We start from the raw sequence: 24500 nt of genomic DNA, 5'->3' as shown, positions 1-24500 counted from the left end.
AGCCTTAAACTCAGCCCCACAAAAACCTACCATATGGCTTTGCTACGTTGATGATGTGTTCGCTATTGGGCCACATGGCCCAGATTCACTCCTCTCCTTCCTAACACACTTAAACAACCAACATCCTAGATTCAAGTTCACCTTGGAGAAAGAGGCAAACAATAACCTCCCTTTCCTAGACACACTAGTCACCCACCAACCTGATGGAACCTTGGTTTTCTCAGTTTATAGAAAACCCACCCATACAGGTAGATACATTCACCAACAATCCCATCACCCCCCCCCCCTCACAACAATATGGAGTTATTAAGACACTATTCAACAGGGCAAAAATAATCTGTTCTAATGAGCAACCCCTAACTACTGAACTAAATCACATTCATGACACTTTCTTAGCCAATGGCTACTCCCCCAAAATAATCCAAAAAATACTTAACCCAGTTATCCACAACCCACCACCCCCTCCTCTTCACAAAAAAGATTACTCTAGATCCATCACCATTCCCTACATCCGAGGCACCTCGGAAAAAATCAACAAAATCTTAAAAAAACATGACTTGACCACCTGTTACGGACCAGATAGAAAATTGGCATCCCTTTTCCGCTCCACTAAAGACCAACCACTTTCCCTAGACCTACCTGGTGTATACCAGGTCCCTTGCAGTTGTAAACTGTCCTACTTTGGCCAAACAGGCAGGACAGCAAATATCAGAATCTCAGAACACAAGGATTACATCCGATTTCACGAGTACAGCCACTCTGGCTTGCAGACCACGCTCTGGATACTCTCCACAGAATAAGATGGAAGAAAGCCACAGTAATACATCGCAGCAAGTTCAAATATGAAAGACTATTCATGGAATCAGCCTCAGCCCTTAGGAACATGCCAAACCTCAACAAATTTGGATGCATGAGACTGCCTCAAATTTGGGAAACATTTATCAGAAGAACTTCAGCCCAAAGGCCAAGAACTACCAATATAGCCCGCCAGGGGGCACCATCAGGACTTTAGGAAAACGTTAACTTCCTAGCTTCTGTTCTCATTTGCTGTTATGTAGTACTTGTGTGCACTTGTCTTTGTAATAAGTTCCCAAGAAGATGGCAACGTGATGTTTGCCGAAATATCGGAAAGTATATATTAAAGTTTATTTAATTTATATTTCTAGTGTATGCTGTCAATTCCTTAATTATTAGTAGTCAGATAGTTCCTGAGACCAAGATTTGGTAAATGATTACCTAAGAATGTTAAGTAATTAGAAGGAATTGTTTAGTATTAGATATTGCTTCATGTTGAGAAAGTTTAAGAATGCCCAGGTTACACCTGCATGATTGAATTAGTTTAGTTAAGTAATTATCAGTAATTGTGCCATAATTTTTAATGAATAAATCCTTTCTTGTCAACCTAATAACATGCCTGATCTATGTTCTCAACGCACCACTCATAAAGTAGAACCTGTGTGAATCAAAATCTTGGGGATCGCCACGACTGCAGTAAAATTGAGACACAAGTTTTGGTGAAATTTGGAATAGTAACTGTATGAATATTGAATGCTGTGCCATTCTGAGTGTTTTCTCCCAGATGACGAAGCTTCTCTAGTCTAATAATTTTGGATGGCACAGTGTTAACAAATTAATTTTTCCATAATTAGAAATGGGGTTAATACCAGAATTATAACAAAGGGATTGGCTCTAGCCTGAAGCAGTGTCTTTGTTAACAGTGCGGTGCACTATCATTCAATACATTTATAGCAGCCAGTGGACAGAGAAATAAGATTTGTATGAGTAAGGAATTAATTAGACTTAAGAGAGACAAATAAGTTACTAAGGTAGATAGGTAAAGGTATAAATCAAATTAATGTAATTTAACACCAAGGTTGAATAATGCAGAACTTATATTTACCTATACAAGTTGCCACAAGGTGCTTAAACCTTATTAAATAAAAATCTCAGAATGAGAGAAAGATGTAGAGAGTTTTTTTAACCTTGGGTGTACTATACATTAAAGATACCAAGAAATTTTATAAATTTCTTGGTATCTTTTTTCCCCAAGTAAGCAAACAAGTAAGCCAACGTACACTAGTGGTCAAAATTGTGGAAACCTTTTGGAAAAAGTATATTTTTGAGATTTCATGGCTCATAACACCACTTTTTTTGGTGTAATACCATAAAATTATATATCAATGGAAAGATAATTTAATCAAGAATGTAATGCAACAAAGTTTGTTCAATTATCTGTATTCTATGAAAAATTATAGTCAAATAACCAGAAAAAAAGAAGCACAACTTGCTTAGGTTGATATGAAGTAGCTTTCCTTCATTTGAATGTAGCTAATGAGCATGAGTGTTTAGAGAGCCAATCAGGTGTCATCTTGTTTTGGCAATGAGCCAATAAGGTCAAGAAGGATTCAGCTATTGATGTCATCTACTGGAGCTGAGAGGAGGACATCTGTCAGTGTGTTATGTGATTGCTATCAAGTTGGTTGGTTTTTTTGTGTTCTTTCATTTAGTGAGCTTGTAAAACGTAATAAAATTAAAGAAATGGTGCAGACTGGTCACCCAGAAAGTGATGTAAAATAGTGCTATTAAGTGAACAAGACTACAGTTATGAAGAAATTAGTGACAGAAGAAAATCATCTGGGTGTATACAAGATGAAATGCCGCAATAGAATGTGAAGTTGAGTGCAAGGACTGTTCAGTGCAGACTGCAGGAATTTGGTCTAAATGCTAAATTCCAAGAAAAAAGACATTTTTATCTCTCAAACAAAGGCTGAAAAGATTAAACTGGGCTAAAACCCATGTTAACTGGACAGCAGAACAATGGGGCAGTGTTATTTGGAGTGATGAGACCAAAATCTCCCTGTTTGGTAGTGATGGCATAAAATAGGTAAGGAGAAGAATCTGAGAAGATTTGCATCCTGATTGCATTACACCTACTGTGAAACACCCACTTAGTGTTATGATCTGGGGTTGTATGACATCAAAAGGTGAGAGCAGAATTTGCATGATTAATAGGAATATAAATGCCCAAAATATATAAATGAAATACTTGAGCCCAAACTGAAGCCTTCCACACATGATCTTTTCCAAGATAATGAAGCATTTATATTTCAACAGGATTCAGCTCCATGTCATGTTGCTGCTCTATGCAAACAGTGGTTTCAAGATAATCATATTCAACTGCTGGAATGGCCTGGGAATAGCCCAGACCTTAACCCAATCGAAAACCTATGGAGTCGACTAAAGAAACTTGTTAGTCAGAAGCAACCCACCAATAAAACCCAATTAATAGAAGCAATAATTCAATCTTGGTTTCACATTACAACAGCTGCAGAACTAGATAAATTGGTTCGCTCCATGGGAAGGCGTTGTAAGGCCGTAATTAACGCTAAAGATTACCCAACTAAGTATTAACTCACATTGTGAGAATTTTTGTATATCTCATTTTTTCTATGTGTTTCATTTTTCTTCTTTATAACTGCTGTTCTAATAAAAAATCCTTCATAAAAGTTATTGCATTACATTTTTAATTAAATTATCTTTCCATTGATATCTAATTTTATGGTATTACACCAAAAAAAAAAAAAAAGGTGTTATAACCCATAAAACCTCAAAAATACACTTTTTCCAAAAGGTTTCCACAATTTTGGCCACTAGTGTATAGTAATTTTAGTAGTATTTAACGTATAGTTAACGTATTACCCAAGGTAAAAAACTTTCTACATCTTTCTCTCGTCCTGAGATTTTTATTTAATAAGATTTAAGCACCTTGTGGCAACTCATATAGGTAAATGTAAGAACTGCATTACTTCAACCTTGGTATCACAACCTATGGGTCTGGCTCCCACTGACGAGACCTCAATAAAGGTCGAAACCGGTCTGAGTAGTGACCCTTCCCATAATACATAGCATTATACATGACTGTGAGGATATGTGCTTTGTATTATGGGATACTTAGGCAGGTGATCAGAGCTTATGCCACCTTTACCACGAGTTTCCTCAGACTGGAAAATACTTCAGGTGCAAACTAGGCTTGCTTACTTGGGGAAAAAAAAGGATTAAAACCAAGTTTATAAAATTTCTTGGTATCTTTAACACACATACACACACATATATATATAAAATCATTAATACATTTTTGTGGAGCACCTCTCATGTCTTTCAGGATAGTCAGATTGCTGCTTATAAGTACATTGTATGACAAGGTAGCAAGTTTGCAGTTTGCCTTTAGAAAAATGAGTGATAATTGCTTGAATAAAGTTAATAAACTAAGAGAAAATAGATTGTTATTGAAAAAAAATGTCTTTATTTTCTCTATCATCTTTTTTTCATATTTAATCTGCTTGCACATTAGTGTTTCCTTTAATTATGGAATGTTAGTATAAGATGCGCTGCATGAGCTTGTAAAAAATCAAATGTGAAGTGTCCAAATCTAAGTGGATGGCTAGTTAATGCTGTTGACAGGAGCTGTGGAAATTGGAATTGTATTGGAATTGAATAATTGTAATTATTCAAATCTATGCAGGGTATGGATTCAAATAGTGTCAGTAAGTTTGCAAATTAACTATTGCTAACTGCTAAGAAGTTCCTAAGTCACAGAAAAAGAAAAATTAACCAGGAGATGCCAGTTTTCAAGTTCTGCAATTCTTTCTTAACCCTCTAGTGTGTGTGTGTGTGTGTGTGTGTGTGTGAGTGTGTGTGCATGTAAACTTTTACATTCATAAAGGTACCCCGATTCATTCAAGCTGAACAGCTTCCCTAAATTGGTTTGTTGCACAAGATGTAACAATTAAATTCAAGGAATGCACATATAAAAACAATATTTGCTTACCTATAGACTAGTGCCTATTATCACCTTTGAACTAATTCTCTTAGGCAGCAATACCCTTAGATGCAGCTATTGTTCAAAACGTTTCTGAAAGAAATCTTCTGGCTGTCACTAGTTATTGGATGTCAGAAATGCAAGATAAACCTGCATACTTTCATATTCTTCAGTTCTGAAAACAGCCAAAAGTTGCAAGGACTAAGTCAGGTAATATAGAAGATGGTCCAATTTTGTGATTGATTTTTTTAGCCAGAAATTCACAAAAACTATTGCATCATCTGCAGGAGCACTGTCGTGATGGATGATCCGATTGTTTGGCCAAAGTTCAGGTTTCTTCTTATAAACAGTTTCACATAACTGTGCTAGCACTTCTAAATAACTTGTTATTTACAAATGCTAGTATGTTATTGAGAACAAAGTTGGTTCACTGTTTGTCTTTGATTAATGAATTTGAAGTGAATTATAATATGATTGAAAAAAAAACAAACAAACATAGTCTTAATCTGCAATCATGATATTTGCAACTTTTTTCAATGAAAGTGTTTTCCTAGAACTATTTTTTCTGGTATAAAACCATAAACAAAAATATCAAATAGAAACTATGTTTTTATTTCAACTAGTTATTTGGAATTCTTTTCAAGTATTTTAATGAAGAGCTTGATTGAAAGGACTCCCTAAATGCTTCAGTATTAATTTTGCTTAGTTTTTGAGGTAGCCAGTATCATACATGAAGCAATTAATACTCTTTCTATCACAAAGTGATCCCTTGTCCAGTTGCTATTTGGAATTATGACCATAGCAACTAAGGCTATGAAGATAGTGCATTTCTGTCTATTTTGTAGGATGAATAACCAAAGTTCACAGGAGGGGGAAAACCCAGCCATTTCCACAGGAAATCATCTAAATCACCTTTGCATCTTAGATGGGATTTCAAACCCAGGTCTTTCTAACCAAATGATATAGATAATACTAATACTAACTACAGAGGCTTCTAGGAAAGGTAGAGAATGCATACAGAAACATAACACGACCAACATAAAAGTTGAAGAAACTACTCTCTCATGGACAATAGCATAATCAGAAACCACATATATCAAAAATTCAAAACATCAATATCTATACTTACCGAAATAAGTGGTACTGATGTATCTACAAGGTTCATATCAACACTTTCATTGTCTGGTGTGTCAGCTTGAGGAGGCAGAATTACTACTGGACTAACATGTGCACTGAGATCAGAGGCAACCAAAAAATTTGGTGGTGTCTAAAACATCCATAATATATTGTTAAAACACTAAAATATATTAAATAATTAATGCAAGTGAACAAAATATTATCAATACAACAATCAAGAGATATTTGTTTCTTTCTCTGCCAGTTAAATATATTTGCATGTTAAGTTACTCAGTAAATATAATTATGCTATTATAAATAACAACAGCAGCAATAAGAATAGTATTCTTTTCATCATTTATAACATCATTAAGATATTCTATTTATTTATGGGAGGGCTTATGCGTTTGTCATACATGTTGATTAATTTTAATGGTATAGATGAGAACAGACTGTTAAGAAAATACTATTAACTTATTGCTGATATTCCGCTGGTATTTTATCCAGCATTTTCTGAGCACAAAAAAAGTTTGTCACAGTACGTGAGACAACAATCCAGTATAACAATGGGACTAGTTTGAATAATTGCAACGTAAAAGACAGAGGCTAAAGTCCTAATTAAGTGCAATCTATGTTGGAAATTTAAAAAGAGAGAGAGAGAGAGAAAGCTATTAATTGGTGTTAAAATGACTGTTTCCCAAATCTCTGACAAATTTATACAGCCATACTTGTTGAGGTTTGGAGTATGTTTCAAGGCTTCTGTTGATTTCAGGAACAACCTCTCTGATTTATAAAAGCTTCCGTGCAGTCTTTTTTTTTTCAATTGATCCTATGTGCTGGGGGTATCTAAAGCATGGTGGTGTGCTAGACCTGACTTGCCATAGCAATAGTGCTGAATGTATTTTTTATGTTCACTGAGGCGAATGTCCACAGTTCTTCCTATCTGTCCATAGTAAGCTCACACATGAACAGAGAGCACTTCATAAACTCCTGGATGTGATAAAGGAGAGATTCTGTCCTTGGGTGAAAGGATGAGAGTTGCCAATTTTTAACTGTATTTTAAACCATGTTTGTTAAGCACTCTAGATATCTTTACAGATGTGCCTTTAATGTATGGGATGGTGGTGCTATAGTCTTCTGTGGTAGAGGGGGGGGGGGGAAGATTTCTGGGGAGCATTATAATAGACATTATAATGACTATTATAATATAATAATATTATAATAGTCATATAATAATATAATATAATATAATATAATAATGACATTATAATATGGAGATTATAATAGTCATTGGCTAAGAAGGTGTGACGTAAGTGAACGAGTCAGCAGTGAGAACAATGTCATTGGAACAAACTGCTCTAGCTCTGTGGGTTAATGTTTTAGGATACCATATTGTTGAGATGAGTGATGGTGTGACTGTTTGTGTAAATATCTCCCTGTATTATGGGTTTTCTATAAACCAAGAATGATAAGGAACCTCTGAAAGACGTGTGATAGTATATACAGGAAAGGCAGACAGTCATTAGCTTCCACTTCCATTATAAAGTGGATTTTGGGGTGTTGGCTATTTATGCTGAATATGCTGGATAGAATACCAGAGAAATATCAGCAATAAGTTAATAAATAGTTATTTTCTTATCAGTCTGTGTCTCTTCTCTATCATTAAAATTAATCAACATTTTTTAAATTTATTTATTTGTGACTCAACCCACAAAAGGTTGGAATCCTACAGAAGTACCATGGGTGGGTTAGGGATTTTTTTTTTTTTTTCCTTTTCATTAATCGTATATTATTTCTGTATTTTTTTTTCATAATCCAGAAACTCTGCTGTAGAGACAAACCACAGAACACCCCTCAAACTGCACACCACTGCAATAAGCAGGGCAATGCTTTCACACAAGGTATGAACTTACTCTCCTGCCTAAAGACAATCACAAGCACGATACTTACGGTAGGATTTGAAACTGCAGACCGTTGGTTGGATATGGTAGCCAATTGGACAAACCAATGCAGGGTACAAAACAACGCCAAATATCTGCATCAAACCATTCTAAAATCTGAACTACTCATCATCAAATTCCTGATATTAACTACTCTTTTAAGTAGGGATGCACTGGATATTACTACATGAAAAATGTACATCATTACTAACTTCCTATTGACAATTTTCCTTCTAATCAATCAGTTATTGTTGTTGTCGTCTTCAGCATCTTTCCATCCATTGCTGGATATAGGCTTCCCCATAACTTTCCAGTTTTGTTTTTAGCCAATGTCCACCATCTCACGTTAAATCTTTGTAGATCATCCCTCCATCTTGTTTTTTGACAGCTTTTTATTCTCTTTCCTTTTATCTGTTATCTATCAGGAATCAAATATTGTCAGATCTTATATTTCATATTCTAAGGCATTCTTACTTTGTTAATTTAACTGGATCTTGGTCTTCTTCTGTTTCCTCTTCTTGCCATTCTGACAAAAAAAAAAAAAAAAAAACTTATTTTTTCTAACTTTTCCTCTCCCACTCAGTTTAAGTAACCATAACACTGTAGTTAGCGCTGATCACACACTCCTGAATGCTAACAATATTCAAGTTCAATCACAACATCCTCATTTTTAATGTGATTCTGTCATTGATGCCATCTGTTCACTATCCTAATATTTATCAAAACTCTCATATCTATAGTCTCCAGTCTATAATCAAATGTTTTAATTCTAACACACGTCAGATCCAAAGTCAAAACATGTTCGAACACAGTCTTACATGCAGCAAATTTAGCAATTTGAATAATCTCTCTCTTATTTAATGTAAATTTATTCAGCTAATTTCCTATTCTGATATCTGATATACAAGCTCTGATATCTGTTTCTATAATTTCCCATCACTAAAAATTGTACTTAAATAGATTAAATGTTTTATTTGTTCTATAGATTCTGTAGTTGAAGTTTTCAATGCTCCATCAATTTTTTTTTTTTTAAACCAGGGTTTGCCACTGAATCTCCAAACGTTAGGAGAATCTGACTGCCCACATTATATCCAAAGACAATCAGTTCCAATCACACACGACTCTGAGAGAAAAATCAGATCTCGCCCCCTTCTTGGTGACACATTCTCAGGTTCCAAGGATGTCCTCATGTCCTTTCCCCACCCTCCATAAAAATTGATGAAAATAAACGTAAAATCATGCACTTTGGCATGATTAGATATCCAATGTCGTATTATATTAGTGGGATTATTATTATCTGAGACCTTCAGGGAGTCAAGGACTCATTGAGGGAGGCTATAAATCACCCAAACCAGCTGCCATACCGTTCCTTAAATTCATTCACACTAGATGTACTCACTACCCCTAAAGGCAAACTATTCCACTCACTCACTGCTCTCTGGGAGAAAAACCTAGCTCTTACCTCTTTCTTGACTGTGAACAAACTTAACTTCCATGGATCACCCTGTATTCTCTCCCCACCTTCCATATAACAAAAAATTTCATCAAATCATATCCTATAACACCCATTCAAACATTTATAGACCTCTATCAATATTGTTAACAAGTCTGCAATCCACATACTTGCAATCTGTCCTCATAATCTAAATATCATAGTCTGGATATAATCTTTGTAACTCTTCTTTGCACCCTTTCCACAGCTTCTTTATCCCCCTTGGAACCCAGGAGACCAAATGTGCACACAGTAATCCAGGTGTGGTGTTATCAAAGCATTATAAAAAGGCAAAATGACTTTCTTATCCTTACATGTCAAGGTTTGTTTCAACATCACAATTATCCTCCAAGTTGTATTTGCAACTTTTGCTATGTCACCTTTGAACTTCAAATTCCTGTCCACCAATAATATGCCAAGGTCCCTTGCCTCCTCAGTTTCTTGTAGCATAACCCTGCTAATATAACATGCCGCTGGAATTCTAATCACGCCAAAGTGCATAACCTTTACACTTACTAACATCTCTAAGCATCAGTTCTTTCATCTACACTCTTCCTCTTGTAGATTAATTATCCTCTCTCTCTCTCTCTTACTAATGTCCAATCATATTCAGAGCTTTGCTGCTGACATTAGCTTGATTTTCTTCATTTACAAAATCCTGTAATACTGAGGTGAAAATCAAGCTTTGAGACTTGTTATAACCAATGTCTCAAAGAGCAATCTTCTTACCATTCCCATGTGGCATGAAAATGATCTAGTAAATTTTAATGTCACTAAATTGCTATCTTCTCTTATTTTCCAGAACATCACGCTTCACTCTCCCTTACTTCTGATAACAGAATGTTATCAAAAGTGATGAGTGATCCAGTTTGACAAACTGAAATGTTTGTCAAACTATAAGAACAAAAAAGTCTTTCCAAAATAAATACATCCCTAATCTCTTCAAGAAAAACATTAACCAATTCCTTTTCTCTCTAGTCTTCCTTGATCACACAAAGCTGTCAAGGTCTTGAGACCTTTCACATGTGCCTGATATATCAAAAAAAACTTACATTTAACTAATGACATTATATATACTGCTACATTATGGCTAATTGTTTGGATATATCCTATGCGGAAAAAAGTGTTCTGGATACCAGTGCTGTTTAGACAATACTGCATTTATTGCAAATCAATAAGGAGTTGGCCCACCTTTGATCACAATTACACTGGGCACTCTCATTGGCACACTTTCAATGAGATGCTAATAACTAGTTGCAGATATATTTTTTCCATTCCTTCTGCAAAGCAATGGTCAGTTCAGACACAGAAGTTGGATGAGTTATTCTTACCCGAATCAGACATCTATAGGATTGAGATTGGGGCTCTGAGCTGGCCACTCCAAATTCTGTACACCCATATCCTCAAGACATGTCAAAATGGAGCATTCGTTATGGCACAGTGCATTGTCATGCTGAAACAAGAATGGCCTGTCTCTGTAAAACTGAAAGTGTAGGCAGTGCAGCATTTTCTAGAATGTCCCAGTACTTCATGGTGTTCCTGTTTCAACCCACAACCAACAATGGTCCGAGTTCATACCACGAGAAACATCCTCACCATGACACTGCCATCACCAAATTTAACAGTTAGGATGACACATGGTTGCAGATACCATTCACTTGGCATAACAACCATTGAATTTAAAAAATAGTGTAGCGTGATTTGTCACTCCAAACCACCCATTTCCACTGGTCTACAGTCCATTGACTATGTTCTTTGCACCAAACAAGTCGCTTACTCGCATTCATATGAGTTATTAATGGCTTGTATGCTGCAGCTCAGCCATGGAAATTTAACTTGTGCAGTTCCTTATGAATGGTCTTTGTGCACACCCCCCTATTGAGTACTGCAATTCCTTGGTAATGATTTGTGCAGAGGAATAATGGCACTCACAGATGAGACATTTCAGAGATCAGTTGTCCCTTTCTGTCAATTTATATGGCCTTCCTGAATGTTTCTTGATAGTCATAAGTCCCTCAAGTTTCCGTTTACTAATAACATCTTCAACAGTTAATTGTAGGTGTAGTTTTCTCAATCGCATACATGGACATGTTGCTGATATGACATCCCTACAATCACACCTCGTTGGAAGTCAGTAAACTTAACACGTGTGACCATATCTCATGAGTAGATGATATATAGTACTATAGGATGTCTGAGGAGATCACTCAGTTTTAAAGGAATTCTGACAGATATGATCTATTGCAATGTTCCATTTCTGTTATGGAATTGGGTGTCTGGATACTTTTTTTTTCATTGCAATAGAAACTGATTTCTATTTTGTAACTGTGAATGGTAGATGTAATGTGACATTCCAGTACAAATGAGATGTTTCACTAAATATTCTATGTTGAAAATAGTGTAAATTTAAACCAATAATAGAATACAGAATATCAGTAAACTATGCCTGTAGGGACCAACAGAAATAGTTCGTGGATTCTAAGGATATGAATGCACCAGAAGGAATTGGCTATAATAACTAAGACATTGTTGACATTGCTAAGTTTACCTGAGTAATGTCCTAATTATTGACATTTTTTTTACTATGATTTTGTTTATTGTGATAATAAATATGAAATTTATTATTGTATTATGAGATTACAAATGCATAAAATTTACTCTTTAGGTACTCAATATTTCAAATACTTCTTAACTGCTAGCTATTATTACTTGAAACTCTGCAGCATGCATGGCAAACAAAAAGTAAATTAAGGACTAATTAAAGTGGCAGTGATGGGGGGGGGGGGGGTATGATCCTAACAAAGATGTTCAAGCTTAGTGTAGAACACCTCCAATTCAAGAAGTTAATTATTATAGCCAATTCCTTCTGGGGCATTCATATCCTTAGAATCCATGAACTACTTCTGTGGTCCTTACAGGCATAGAATACTGATTCTGTACTCTATTATTGGTTTAAATTTACACTATTTTCAACATAGAATGGGTTTTGTAGAACAAATTACTATTGAACTGGTATCCAATTGTAATGGATTCCTTGAATAAATATCATCTCACTTACTAAAGCAGTCTTTACTTAAGCAGTCAATACTTAATATATAACCCAATACTTAAGCAGTCATTCAGAGATGGATCTGAAAGTCTCAACTTGAAAGGATCTGATACAGTTACAAATAAATAAAACAAATCTGCTAATGCCTTTTATTCTCTATAAGAAATAAGCAAGGCCATTTTTAGCCTTTGGAGACTTAGGAGAAGATCAGTCTCCACTGGCAGCCTATCAGAGATAGCTGGCCTAAGACTATCACTAATTATAAACAGCATTCAGGGTTATGTGGCCCAATATTCTTGAGGTTAAAAGACAAAAACCGGAGTTCCAAGGAGAAAAAAAACCTGCTTGCCTGAAGAACTGGTCAAAAAAAAAACGAAGAACTTGGCTTGGAAAAAAAAGTTCCTCTAGTCAATGACTAGTATCAAACTTAAAACAGTCCTCCTTCAAGTGGCCTAGCACTTCCAAACGGCTACACAGGCCTTTTTTGTGATAAAGTTGTTAAGAGCCAAATTAAACACTAATTAATGACTAATGAAGCAATATTTACCTAATAATGCAATTTTTTTAAAATAACAAAAACTAATGATTACTTCAGAGTAGACCATTTTACGTCTGTATGTACACCAGATAAGAAAAAATGGAATGTGAGAAATATTTTTTGAAATCAGCCAGAAGATTTTTCTATTACATAATGCATCTTAGATCATTGCCCATTTGCCCACAAGAGCATTGTGTATTTATTGGTTAATCACAATATCTTCTGGTGTCCCTGCAGTTTTTTCCAATATTTTTTTTAAATAAGCAACATAAAAAAAAAAAAGGGAACTACAGTCAGTCTCCCTTTCCCATGAAAAATTAAACATATATAGCTAAAAAATCACTCAGATTAAGTAGCATACACAAGATTCACATAGTGGTAAGCACAACCCTTCACAAAATTGCTTTTATTTGCTTCCATACAGGATTCTATTTCTTCTTGACTTCTGTAGTGCAATCAACAGAATGGTATAGCTCTGAAAGAGAGAGAGAGAGAAAAAAAACTGTCTCAGTCCTGTCTAAGATGTGATCTATATGGTATCTTCAACTCAAGGAATGTTAAATGGTGCCATACTGAAACAGCAACACAGTTTTCCTATGCAGAAAGTCAAGTTTATCCCTTGTAAAGTGGGATATCAGCCAGCTTATTATGAGAATATGCACAACTACCAATACCTCTTACATATTTAACTTAAGCTTCAGTTCTAGTGAAATCCCAATGGAATAGATGGAGGACAAAATAGTTCCACCGTATACAGGAAGCTCTAGAGGTGGTGAACTAAAACCCACTCAGTATACCAGAAGCAGTGGTAAATGTATAGGAGAAGTTGGTCAAAGACAAAATTCAGAAATGGGTGGATTCTTATGTGATATTCTATGCAAGAAAAGGCTTTGTGAAGGGAAAGTCATGCTTTGGTAATTTAATCACTTTTTTATAACAGAGTGACAGATGAGTGGGATAATGGAAATGGCCACATGATAAGACTGCTTGATTTTGCATAGCCATCTGACAGGATACCACATGGACCACTGTTAAACAAATTGGAGCAAATGGTGATAGACAAGAAGCTGGTGATATGGATATGAAAGTAGATAATGGATATATATCAAGGAGTAAAACAGGAAATGATCAGAAGAAAAATATTTAGTAGTGTGCTTGATGATGCAAAAACTGAATGGCATAAGAGTTAATCAAGGCAATGAATGTAGAGAGCCTGGAGAATGATTTAAATAAGCTGACAGCAGAAGCTAGGGATTTGGAGATGCTGGTGGATAGAATTAAGTCCATAGGTAGGCAAAGCAAAATGTGGTTAAGAGAGCTCACTCATTATTGAAGAATTCACTAACAAATGGAGGTAAAGAAATTATCATTCCTCTTTATAAGGCTTTGGTATGGATTACTGTGCACAGGTCTGATCATCCTTCAGAGGAGGATGGCTGTGGAATGCTGTGGAAAAATATTTTGTGGAATGCTTTCTACAAAGATAGACACAGTTTGTTGGGGGGGGAGGAGAGAAGGAGGATTGGTTGGTTTATAGTTGACTGGTGCAAGAACAGCAAAGGTCATACGGCACCATAGAAAAGGTTTCAGCAATACACAAAAAGTCAAAGAAAAATTGTAAACAACATACATGTACAAAAACCAAGCCAAGCAATGCAGTATATACACATAAATAAAAAAAACAACATAGGTTACAGCAGAACATATATAGTCAAATAGAAATTAGTCAACAATATGTATGCACAAAAATTAAGAATGCAGTATCTACATATAAATAAAATTACTGCAAAATTTACAGAAGTACATAAGGTCGAAAGTTACAGAAGTATATAATTAGAAAAAAGCCTAAGTTCGATTCTCATATTGACAAGAGGAACCTTTATATGGGTTCTTTTCAAATGAATGTTAGTTAGCCAATTTCATACGAAGGGAGCAGGGGTTTTTCCCCTAAGGAAACACGGGTTTTTCATCCTACATACAGACAATTCAGCCTTGAGAACACATATTGTACAATTTAGAGACAAAAAATACTAGTGGTAGTTGTGGGCAGTAGATGGCACTGATGTAGATGATGATGGTAGTTGCGGTTGGTGGATTAAATGGTGGAGACAGAGTTGTAGAGTAGGTGTCCTCCCCTTGATGAGTTTTTGGACTCCTTGGAGGTGTCATGTAATAATAATAATCATAATAATAAATAGTCAAAGACAAACTAGTAAACAAAATTTTCTTCTTCTTCAGCATTTCTCACTTAAGAAGGGTCGCTGTTAGTAGTGAGTCTCCTCCACAACCTCCTGTCTTGGGCTGTAGTCACATCCAAGTTCTTCATCCTCAAGTCCTCCTCCACTATCTCCCTGCATCTCTTCTTTGGCTGCCCGTGCTTCCTCCTCCCCTGCACATCCATCTGCATGACCTTTCTTCCCACATACTCTTCCTCATCACATGACCAAACCATCTCAAACTTGCCTCCTGTATCTTTGCTCCTAAGTTCGTAACTTTCACCGTTCCCCTTACATAGCCATTTCTCGGAAGATCCTTTCTGGTCACACCACACATTCATCTAAGCATTCTCATCTCTGTTACCTCCATTATGCTGAGTTATTTTTCCTCAGGGCTACAGTTTCCACAGCATACGTCATAGCTGATCTCACTACTGTCATGTAGATTATGCCTTTTAGATTGATCGGCACCCTCTTATTGCATAGTAATCCAACTTGAACCTAAGTATCTAAATTCACTGACTTTCCTGATGACATTTCCTTCCAGCTCCAGATCTGTCTCCTGGCTGCCACCCACTTTGCAACACATATACTCTGTCTTACTTCTGCTCAGTCTCATACCTCTCTCTTCCAGTACTTTCCTCCAACTTTCCAGTTTAGCTGCCACTTCTATTGATTCTGCACACAACATAGTCCAAGGCACATCTTCTCTCACCTCCTTCATCACCACCTCCATCACAATAATAAACAGGAACGGACCTAATACTGACCCTTGATGCAAGCCAACTGTCACTCTGTCACTGGAAAACTTTCTGTCTCTCCCAGGCAGGTTCGAACTCTTGTCTTCACATTTCTGTACATCTCCTGCACCAACCTGACATATTTCTCCAGTACCTTCTTCTCCCTCAGACCCCTCCAAACTTCTTGCCTTGGCACTCTATCATATGCTTTCTCCAGATCAATAAATACCAGATGTAGCTCCCACTGCTTCTCTCGAAACTTTTCCATCATCTGTCGTAACCTCAAAGATAGCATCAGTCGTCGATCGACCAGACATTAAGCCAAATTGCTGCTTTGTAATCTCCACCTTCTTCCTCAGTCTTCCATCAAGAACACTCTCTAGGATTTTCATTGTGTGGGACATCAACTTTATTCCTATGTAATTTTTAGTCTTGTGCATCCCCTTTACTCTAGTAGATGGGGGACAAGAGTACTTTCCTTCCATTCCTCAGGTATATTTTCCTGTTGACAAACTTTTATTAACAGGTCCAACTGGAATCCTGTCAGGTCCCACCGATTTTCCATTCTTCATCCTCTTTATGGCCTCCTTCACTTCCACTCCACTAATGTTCTGCACCATCCCCGTCATAAGGCTCCCCATCTTCTCTGTGAGTCCTTGTATTTTCCTCATTCAAAAGCACTTCAAAGTATATTCTCCATCTGTTTCTTATATCTGCATCCCTCCTTAATACCCTTCCTCCAGTCTTTGATCTGCCTCACATGTAAGATGCCCTTTGATGGCTTATTTCTACATTTTGCAAATCGATAAATCTTTTTCTGTCCTTCCTTTGTTTCTAATTGATCATAAAGGTCTTGATGTGCATTGGCCTTCGCCTGTGCAACAACTCTCTTGGCTTCTCGCTTTTTCTCTCTGTCCTCTTCCACTCTTGACTTATACATTTCTGCTTTGCCTTCCTCTTAGACGTCATGCTTCTTGTACATTATTATTCCACCACCAACCCTCCTTCTGCTCTCTAATCTTTCTGGATGTTTCACCAAGCACCTCAGTTGCACAGCTTAGAATTGCTTTTGAATTATGTCTCCACCCTTGTACACTTTCTAGTCCATCCGAAACTATTAAACAAAATACATGTACAAAAACCAAGCCAAGGAATGCAGTATCTACATATAAATAAAATTATAACAAGGTTACACAAATACACAAGGTCAAAGGCTACAGCAGTACATAAATAGTCAAAAATAAACTACTAAATAATATGTACAAAATTTAAGTTAAGCAATTAATTAGAGTCAAATATGTTTGTACATATTAATTATTTGTAGAAAGTGAAAAACATCATATAATCTGTCTGTCTAATAACATCTGCCTGATTGTATATGCCTTAACAAGATAGGTAAAAATTTCATTCCTCTTTTGTGTCAAGTGCTGGCACTCCACCAGAATATGACATAGTAAGATGTGTTGTATTTTTCACACATGGGAGGATCATCAGCACTCAGTAAATAAGAATGTGTAAGATGACTGTGACCTATGTAGAGCCCAGCAAGAGCAGCTTCCTCTCTTCTCTTTCTATGTTGACTTGAATGCAAATGCTTAATTTCAAGCTTAATGTCATATAATTTGTTGCAATGCTTCCTGTCATGATAACTGCCATTGAACAATTAGCTTTGATTGTATAAACTGTCTGTAGTCTGTATGTGGTACTGTCAAATAGTATATGGAAAAAGAATGAGTTAATCTAGTAATTGTCGTCTCATTTACCTTAATTTCAAGGTAGCTAGGAATACAGCACAACCAAACATCAAAATTAAGGGTTTTCATTTTGTGCAACAGCTGTAACACCTCATACAGCACTGAATGCAAATTATACATAGGAGAGGAGATAGCCTGTAAAGAGCACAATGAGTCTGTATAAATTACACACTTTTGTTAGTGGTTTTCTTTTATATACAAAAGCGCAATCTGAATGGCATCAAGTCCTGCTGTATAAATACTGCATCAGGTGGGATCTGGTTGGAGATAGTAACATCAGGAAACACAATAGCACAGCCAACATAGGTATCAGTTCTTGAACTATCAGTATAGATGGGCAAGAAATCAGAGGGAGGGGTCTGCTCTATGTGCATTAAACAATTGCAGGTAGATAAATGGAGTATGAGTTCTGTAACTGACCAAGTGAGAAGTTGCAGGATGGAGTGCAAACCTGCCATGGAGGGATGCTGTTATGTTTGGTGTAGGCTATGTTCTCAACATTCATGCCAACAGATTGCACAGTCTCTTTAACATACCAAAAGGACATATGGCAGTCTGATGTGTGTGTGAAATTGAGCTTCCCAACACAGAGAATGTTTGCAATAGCTTTGGGATCAGCAATAACACTTCCATTATAGTCTAAGGTAGACAAAAGGTGTATTGTCTATCTACCTTTCATTTTTACGGATTTTATCAAATACAATTATTTCACTGGTCATTTGACTAATTGATGAGGTAAATTGGATCTGCAATTGTTTTTTTTTTTTTTTTTTTGACTCTAACATCTCACATAACATGATTTGGCCCAAGCAGGCTTAAAAGCTATTAATGCTCTGTGTTGATCTTTTTTGGCTGTCTAGTATTCTGGGTTCCCAAGACTATGAATAGAGTGAAAATTGAGAAGATGTTCTCAGGATGGAGAAGTGTTTCAGACAGCCCAGTTCATTTTCCATAAGGCATCCCATGTAGGTGAACATGGTTCCTGTTAGGATATTGTGATCCCATACAATTATTTCACTGGTCATTTGATTAATTGATGAGATAAATTGGATCTGTGATTGTTTTTTTGACTCTAATCTCACATAACATGATTTGGCCTAAGCAGGCTTAAAAGCTATTAATGCTCTGTGTTGATCTTTTTGGCTGTCTGGTATTCTGGGTTCTCAAGGCTCTGGATAGAGTGAAAATTGAGATGATGTTCTCAGGATGGAGAAGCATTCCAGACAGCCCAGTCCATTTTCCATATGGGTATCCATGTAGGTGAACATGGTTCCTGTGAAGATATTGTGCAAAGAACAGGAAAGTGATTGCTTCCATATATGTTCTCCTCAACATCCCATATGAGCAGGAGAAGAATGGAAGGGGAACAGACTATGAGATCAACTGCAGAATATGAGCAAGTAAGCATATCGAAGAAAGTATTGAGTCTGTTATTCAAAAGGAAGAGGTCATTATTGTCAAGGAGTCTTACCATGATTTGACCTTGTCTGTTTGTGTTGGTGCTACCCCACAGAGTACTGTGACCATTAAAGTCATCCATCAGAAGTATGGGTTCAGGCAGTTGCAAGATAAGGTTATCAAGATCGATTTCATTTAACTCAGTACTGGGTGGTAAATAAATTGAACACTGTAATTTCTCATTATACGGACAGGCAAATCACTACTTAAAGAGCAGTATTAAGTTGGACATGATGAAAAGCAGTGTGGCTGCCCACTAGGCTACTCCATGAGCAGGATGACCTTCAGTTCTGTCCTTGCACATACCAGTGTAATTCTTTAAGGTAGTGTCCTCTTTGGTTCATAAGTATGTTTCCTGCTGACAGAAACAGAAAGGTTTGTGTTTCTGCAATAAAATCTTGACATCATCAATATAGGACAGTTCCATTGTAAAAACTTTGGCTATTGTTTTGGCCTTATAGACTTGTCTGATTTTCAGCAGATTGAGGGATTACCTTTGTCAGATTTATATTTAAAAACGAGACTTTTTGTGGTTATGAGACCATAGGTACTTTATTAATATAATCCTGCCTACTAATTTCGCTAGCAACTGTCTAGCTTTGTCAAGGCTGAACGGTACACACAAAAAAAATATGAGAGAATACAGAAACATTGCTAACTGTTAGGCAGTTAAGTTTGAAAATATACGTGACAATGCATGCATGTGTTGAGAAGCTTCAGTCAGCATCATGGATACGTGTTGTATGCACACGTGTTACATGATTTTTCGTGTATTGTAGTTCCGTTAAAATGAGTGAGTTGATTAAGTTTTTCCATATATCTTTCAGTATGGCACCCTGATTTCTGTTGAGGTTGCTACCCGTTCTTAATACCACTGCCGCTTCCTTGAAAATTCTGTAACCGTAATCATCATCCAAATATGGCATAAAGCTATTTTCCCAGTCAATTGCATGGTTGGAAGTTGAAAGTGATGTGCTAAGCCTGAGGAGACTGTCCTGTTGTGATTCACATCCCCAACATGCTCCTTCTGTCTGATTTCCAGGCTTCTTGAAGTTTGCCCAATATATGAAAGGCTGCACGTACATGGAATTCTATAAACACCTGGATATTTGAAAAATGGTACACTGTCTTTAGGAGATCTTAATACTTGTCTGATGGTAGTGGTAGGCTTAAATACCACCCTGATGTTGTGAGATTTCAACATTCTCACTAATCTTGAAGAGACTGAATCTACATAAGGGATGACTACTGTTGACGTGTACTGGGTGACTGTTTCTTGTTGTTGGAGGTTGTCTTTATAAAGGAACTTGTTAATGATGTTTGTAGGGAAACCATTCTGCGATAGTGTTATAGCAATTTGAGAAAGTTCTGTCTGTACCTCTTCTTCGTCTGAAATAAACGTTTTGGCTCTGTTCCGTAACATGTGAATGATGCTATGTTTTTGTGATCTATGATGGTTGGAAGAATAATGTAAATACGTCCAGTATCTGTAGGTTTTCTGTATATGGAAAGTTTAAAATTATTCTCCTGCCTTTTCACCAGTATGTCTAGGAAGGGGAATTATCTGTTTTTTTTCAACTTCTAGAGTAAATTTAATCTTGTTGTGAAGAGAGTTTATTCTCTCTAAAAACACCTGTAGATTTTCCATGCTTTCATTCCAAATGATGAAAATATCAACGTATCTCCACTATATCGATGGTTTAGGTGTAAATTTAAACAGATTTATATTTATCAATTGTTTTTGAGAAGAATGGATGGCCAGTGTTCATTTCTTCTAGTAAAATATTCAATAAGTCTGATGTGTTAAGGTCAGTTGGCAAGTTTAATTTACTTTCAGTGGATAGCAAAAGTATCTATTTTTTTCTGTGGAAATGTCCGGTGGTTGATTTTTTAGTGATATCTTTGCGATAATTTTTTGGACAAGTGGATTTTCATCAAATGGAACCATTTGTGCTTACCTGTTGAGTACATCAATCACATGACCAAGCTTTCATCGGGTCATGAAATTGATGCACTCAACAGATAAGCACTCACAATCATAAAGTTCAGGTATGGTGAAATAATCAGATGGTGGAATAGGCATATATGTTTGAGATGCTGTTGACATTTTCTTAGCTGCCACCTTCTCGGCATAAGAGGATCTCAAAACATGTTTAGTGGTGGTTAACTTCTTGGAAGTTTATTTTGCACTTGGTTAGACTATCATCATCATCATCATCATGAAATTCCTGCCATGTACCCTCAAGGGGTGTACAGGATATGACAGTACTACATGAAAAAATTATACTACTAACTTCCTATCTACAATTTTCCTCCAAATCAGTCTGTTACTTGTCAAGACTCCAACATTATCAGATCTTATATTTCTATCGTCTAAGGCACTTTGTACCGTATCAATCCACCTATATCTTGGTCTTCCTCTGGGTCGTTTTCCTGCCAACCTGGCAGAGAACACTTGTTTTGCTAATCTTTCCTCTCCCATTCTATTTAAGTGACCATACCATCTGAGATTAGCTCTGCTAACGCATTCCTGGATGCTGACAATGTCAAGTTCTTTCCTAATATCCTCATTTTTAATATGATATTGCCATTGATGCCATCTGTTCACGCCTCTAATCTTTCTCAGGACTCTCATATCTGCGGTCTCTAGTCTTTGGTCAAGTGTTTTACTTCTGACCCAGCTCTCAGATCCATAAGTTAAAATTGGTTTGAACACAGTCTTGTATACAGCTAATTTAGTGTTCCGACTAATTTCTTTCTTATTCCATATGAATTTATTCAATTGACTTCCCACGATACCAGCTTTGCTGATTCTGTTGTCTATTTCTATATTTAGTTTACCATCTTCAGTAAAAATTGTGCCTAAGTAGCTGAAATGTTTTACTTGTTCCACAGGTTCTCCATTCACAACACAGTTGACATTTTCAATGATTCTGCCTATTTTCATTGTCTTTGTCTTTTTATTGCTGACCTTCATACCATATCTATTACAACAGCTATTCAATTTAGTCAGAGAATCTTGCAGACTTGTAGCGGATTTATTTAGAAGTATGACATCACCCGCATAAAGCAAAGAGCTGACATTAACATCTCCAATTTTGATATCAGGTTTAATACCACATTCCTTCATAATGTGATCCATATAGATAATGAATAACAGAGGGGATAATGTACATCCTTGTCTCACACCAGATTTAACATTAAACCATCTTCCTGTACTTCCTTCAATTCTAACTGCTGACTCACAACTCAAATAAAGACTAAGTATTGCTTGATATAATGCCCCATTGACACCATATAACTGCAGCGTATTGAATAGCTTCTCTCTTGGCACCTTGTCATATGCCTTTTCCAAATCGACAAAACTTAAATACAGATCTTTGTTATATTCCCATGCTTTCTCGACTATTTGTCGTAAAGTGAAGATCTGATCCTGACAGCCTCTATTTGGCCTGAATCCAGCTTGTTCTTCACCAAGCTTTTCTTCCACAATGCACTCAACAGATAAGCACTCACAATCATAAAGTTCAGGTATGGTGAAATAATCAGATGGTGGAATAGGCATATATGTTTGAGATGCTGTTGACATTTTCTTAGCTGCCACCTTCTCGGCATAAGAGGATCTCAAAACATGTTTAGTGGTGGTTAACTTCTTGGAAGTTTATTTTGCACTTGGTTAGACTATAATAAATTTAATTGTAAGTGAAGGTTTCTGTAGTTTAGAAGTTCATAAGGCATATTCTGGTAACTGGATCACATTTTTTTTTTTTTTATATTAAGTTAAAAGCACAACAAAGAAATAAACCCGACAAGTTTTGTAAGTCGTTTGACTTACATCTTCAGAGGTAAAAGGTAACTGAAAGTTAAAACAACAAAAAAGAGAAATTAATAGTTCATATTATACAGCTGTAGCCGTCTGACTGTTTATAAAATTAAAAAATCTGAATGCAGATTCAAAGCAGTGCAAAGTTTAAACAATGCTGGATGATGCCACGTTCTGTTGTTCACGGTCATAATGTCCGAGGTCTGACTGAGGTATATTTTTTATCAAAGCTGACCAAACTTGGTGTAGGATTAAGCCTTGGGTTTTATTGCATTGTGTTGGAATTCTAAGCATGTTTGCAGTTTCTTTAAATTTTGTTATGTAACAGTTTTTTTTCTATATAAGACATGTTTGTTTTCTGCCAGAGTACATTGTGGCCAATGGAAGTAATATGGAAAGCTAGACCTAATTTGTGTTCTCTTCTGTTTTGTACATCCTTTTGGTGTTTGTTCATCATGAGTATTTCCACAGATCTTCATGTCTGTCCTACATAGCAGATGCCGCAAGAACAATAAATTTTATAAACACCTGGTTTTTTTTAAAGGATGATGTGGAGGTTTTGGGGGATATAGAAATCTTGAAATTTTTTCAGCGGTAGAAAGACTACTTTGATGTTATGTTCATTTAGTAATTTAGGCATCTTGTCTGTAACTTTCTTGATATGTGGAAGCATAATGGCATTTTTGAAATTTGTTTCTGTGAGATGCTTGTAGGTGGTGTGTGGAGGATTTTTTGAAGATTTGTGTTAAATATTCCAATTCTTCATTTCTCTGTTTTTCTGTGCTGCAAATATAAGCTCTGTCCCTCAGGGTTTTTATTAGACTTTTTTTTGCAAAGGGTGGTGGTGTGAGACCGCATTAATGCGGCCTCACACCACTTTGATAAAAAATATACCTCAGTCAGACCTCGGACATTATGATCGTGAACAACAGAACATAGCATCATTCAGCATTGCTTAAACTTAGCACTGCTTTGAATCTGCATTCTGATTTTTTAATTTTATAAACAGTCAGATGGCTACAACTGTAATTTCTCTTTTTTTGTTGTTTTAACTTTTAGTTACCTTTTATCCCTGAAGATGTAAGTCAAACGACTTACGAAACTTGTCGGGTTTTATTTCTTTATTGTGCTTTTAGCTTAATATAAAAAAAAATTGACCCAGAAGTGGTGATACTAAGGCAGAAGCAATGGAGAGGTCATATTTACCTATATGAGTTGCCAACTGATCCACCTTTGCAACAAGTTGCCAACAGAGGCACCCCCTTGCTTCAGTCCTGAAGATATTTTCAGGTGCAAACTTTATTTATTCACACTTCGATAAAGGATTAAACTAAATTTATTAGTCTAACCAAGTGCAAAATAAACTTCAAACATCTTTCGCTAAATCCAGAGTAATTTAATAATAAAGGTGGTAACACCGGTTGGCAACTCATATAGGTAAACATGACCCCTCCATTGCTTCTGCCTGAGTATCACTTCTGGGTCTGCCTCCCACTGATGAGACCTCAATAAAGGTCAAAACCGGTCTGGGTAGTGGCCCTTCCCTTAATGCATA

General features: G+C 36.3%; 1 protein-coding gene across 2 annotated transcripts in view; it reads right to left on the bottom strand.

Moving 5' to 3' along the window:
- LOC150107797 (huntingtin-interacting protein 1-like) overlaps positions 1 to 24500 on the bottom strand; it is a 632881-nt gene that overhangs the window by 464235 nt on the left and 144146 nt on the right. For both annotated transcript variants that reach the window (XM_090392055.1, XM_090392056.1), the window contains one exon: positions 5949 to 6086. In XM_090392055.1, the coding sequence (XP_090248181.1) occupies positions 5949 to 6086 (138 nt within the window). The remainder of the gene's footprint in view (positions 1 to 5948; positions 6087 to 24500) is intronic.

The sequence above is a fragment of the Typopeltis vanoorti genome, chromosome 4, assembly GCF_054136105.1.
Source record: "Typopeltis vanoorti isolate ZY-2024b chromosome 4, IOZ_Tvanoo_1.0, whole genome shotgun sequence".
Classification (NCBI taxonomy): domain Eukaryota; kingdom Metazoa; phylum Arthropoda; class Arachnida; order Uropygi; family Thelyphonidae; genus Typopeltis; species Typopeltis vanoorti.
Note: the sequence above shows the minus strand (reverse complement) of the source record. Positions and strands in the feature narration are given on the sequence as shown.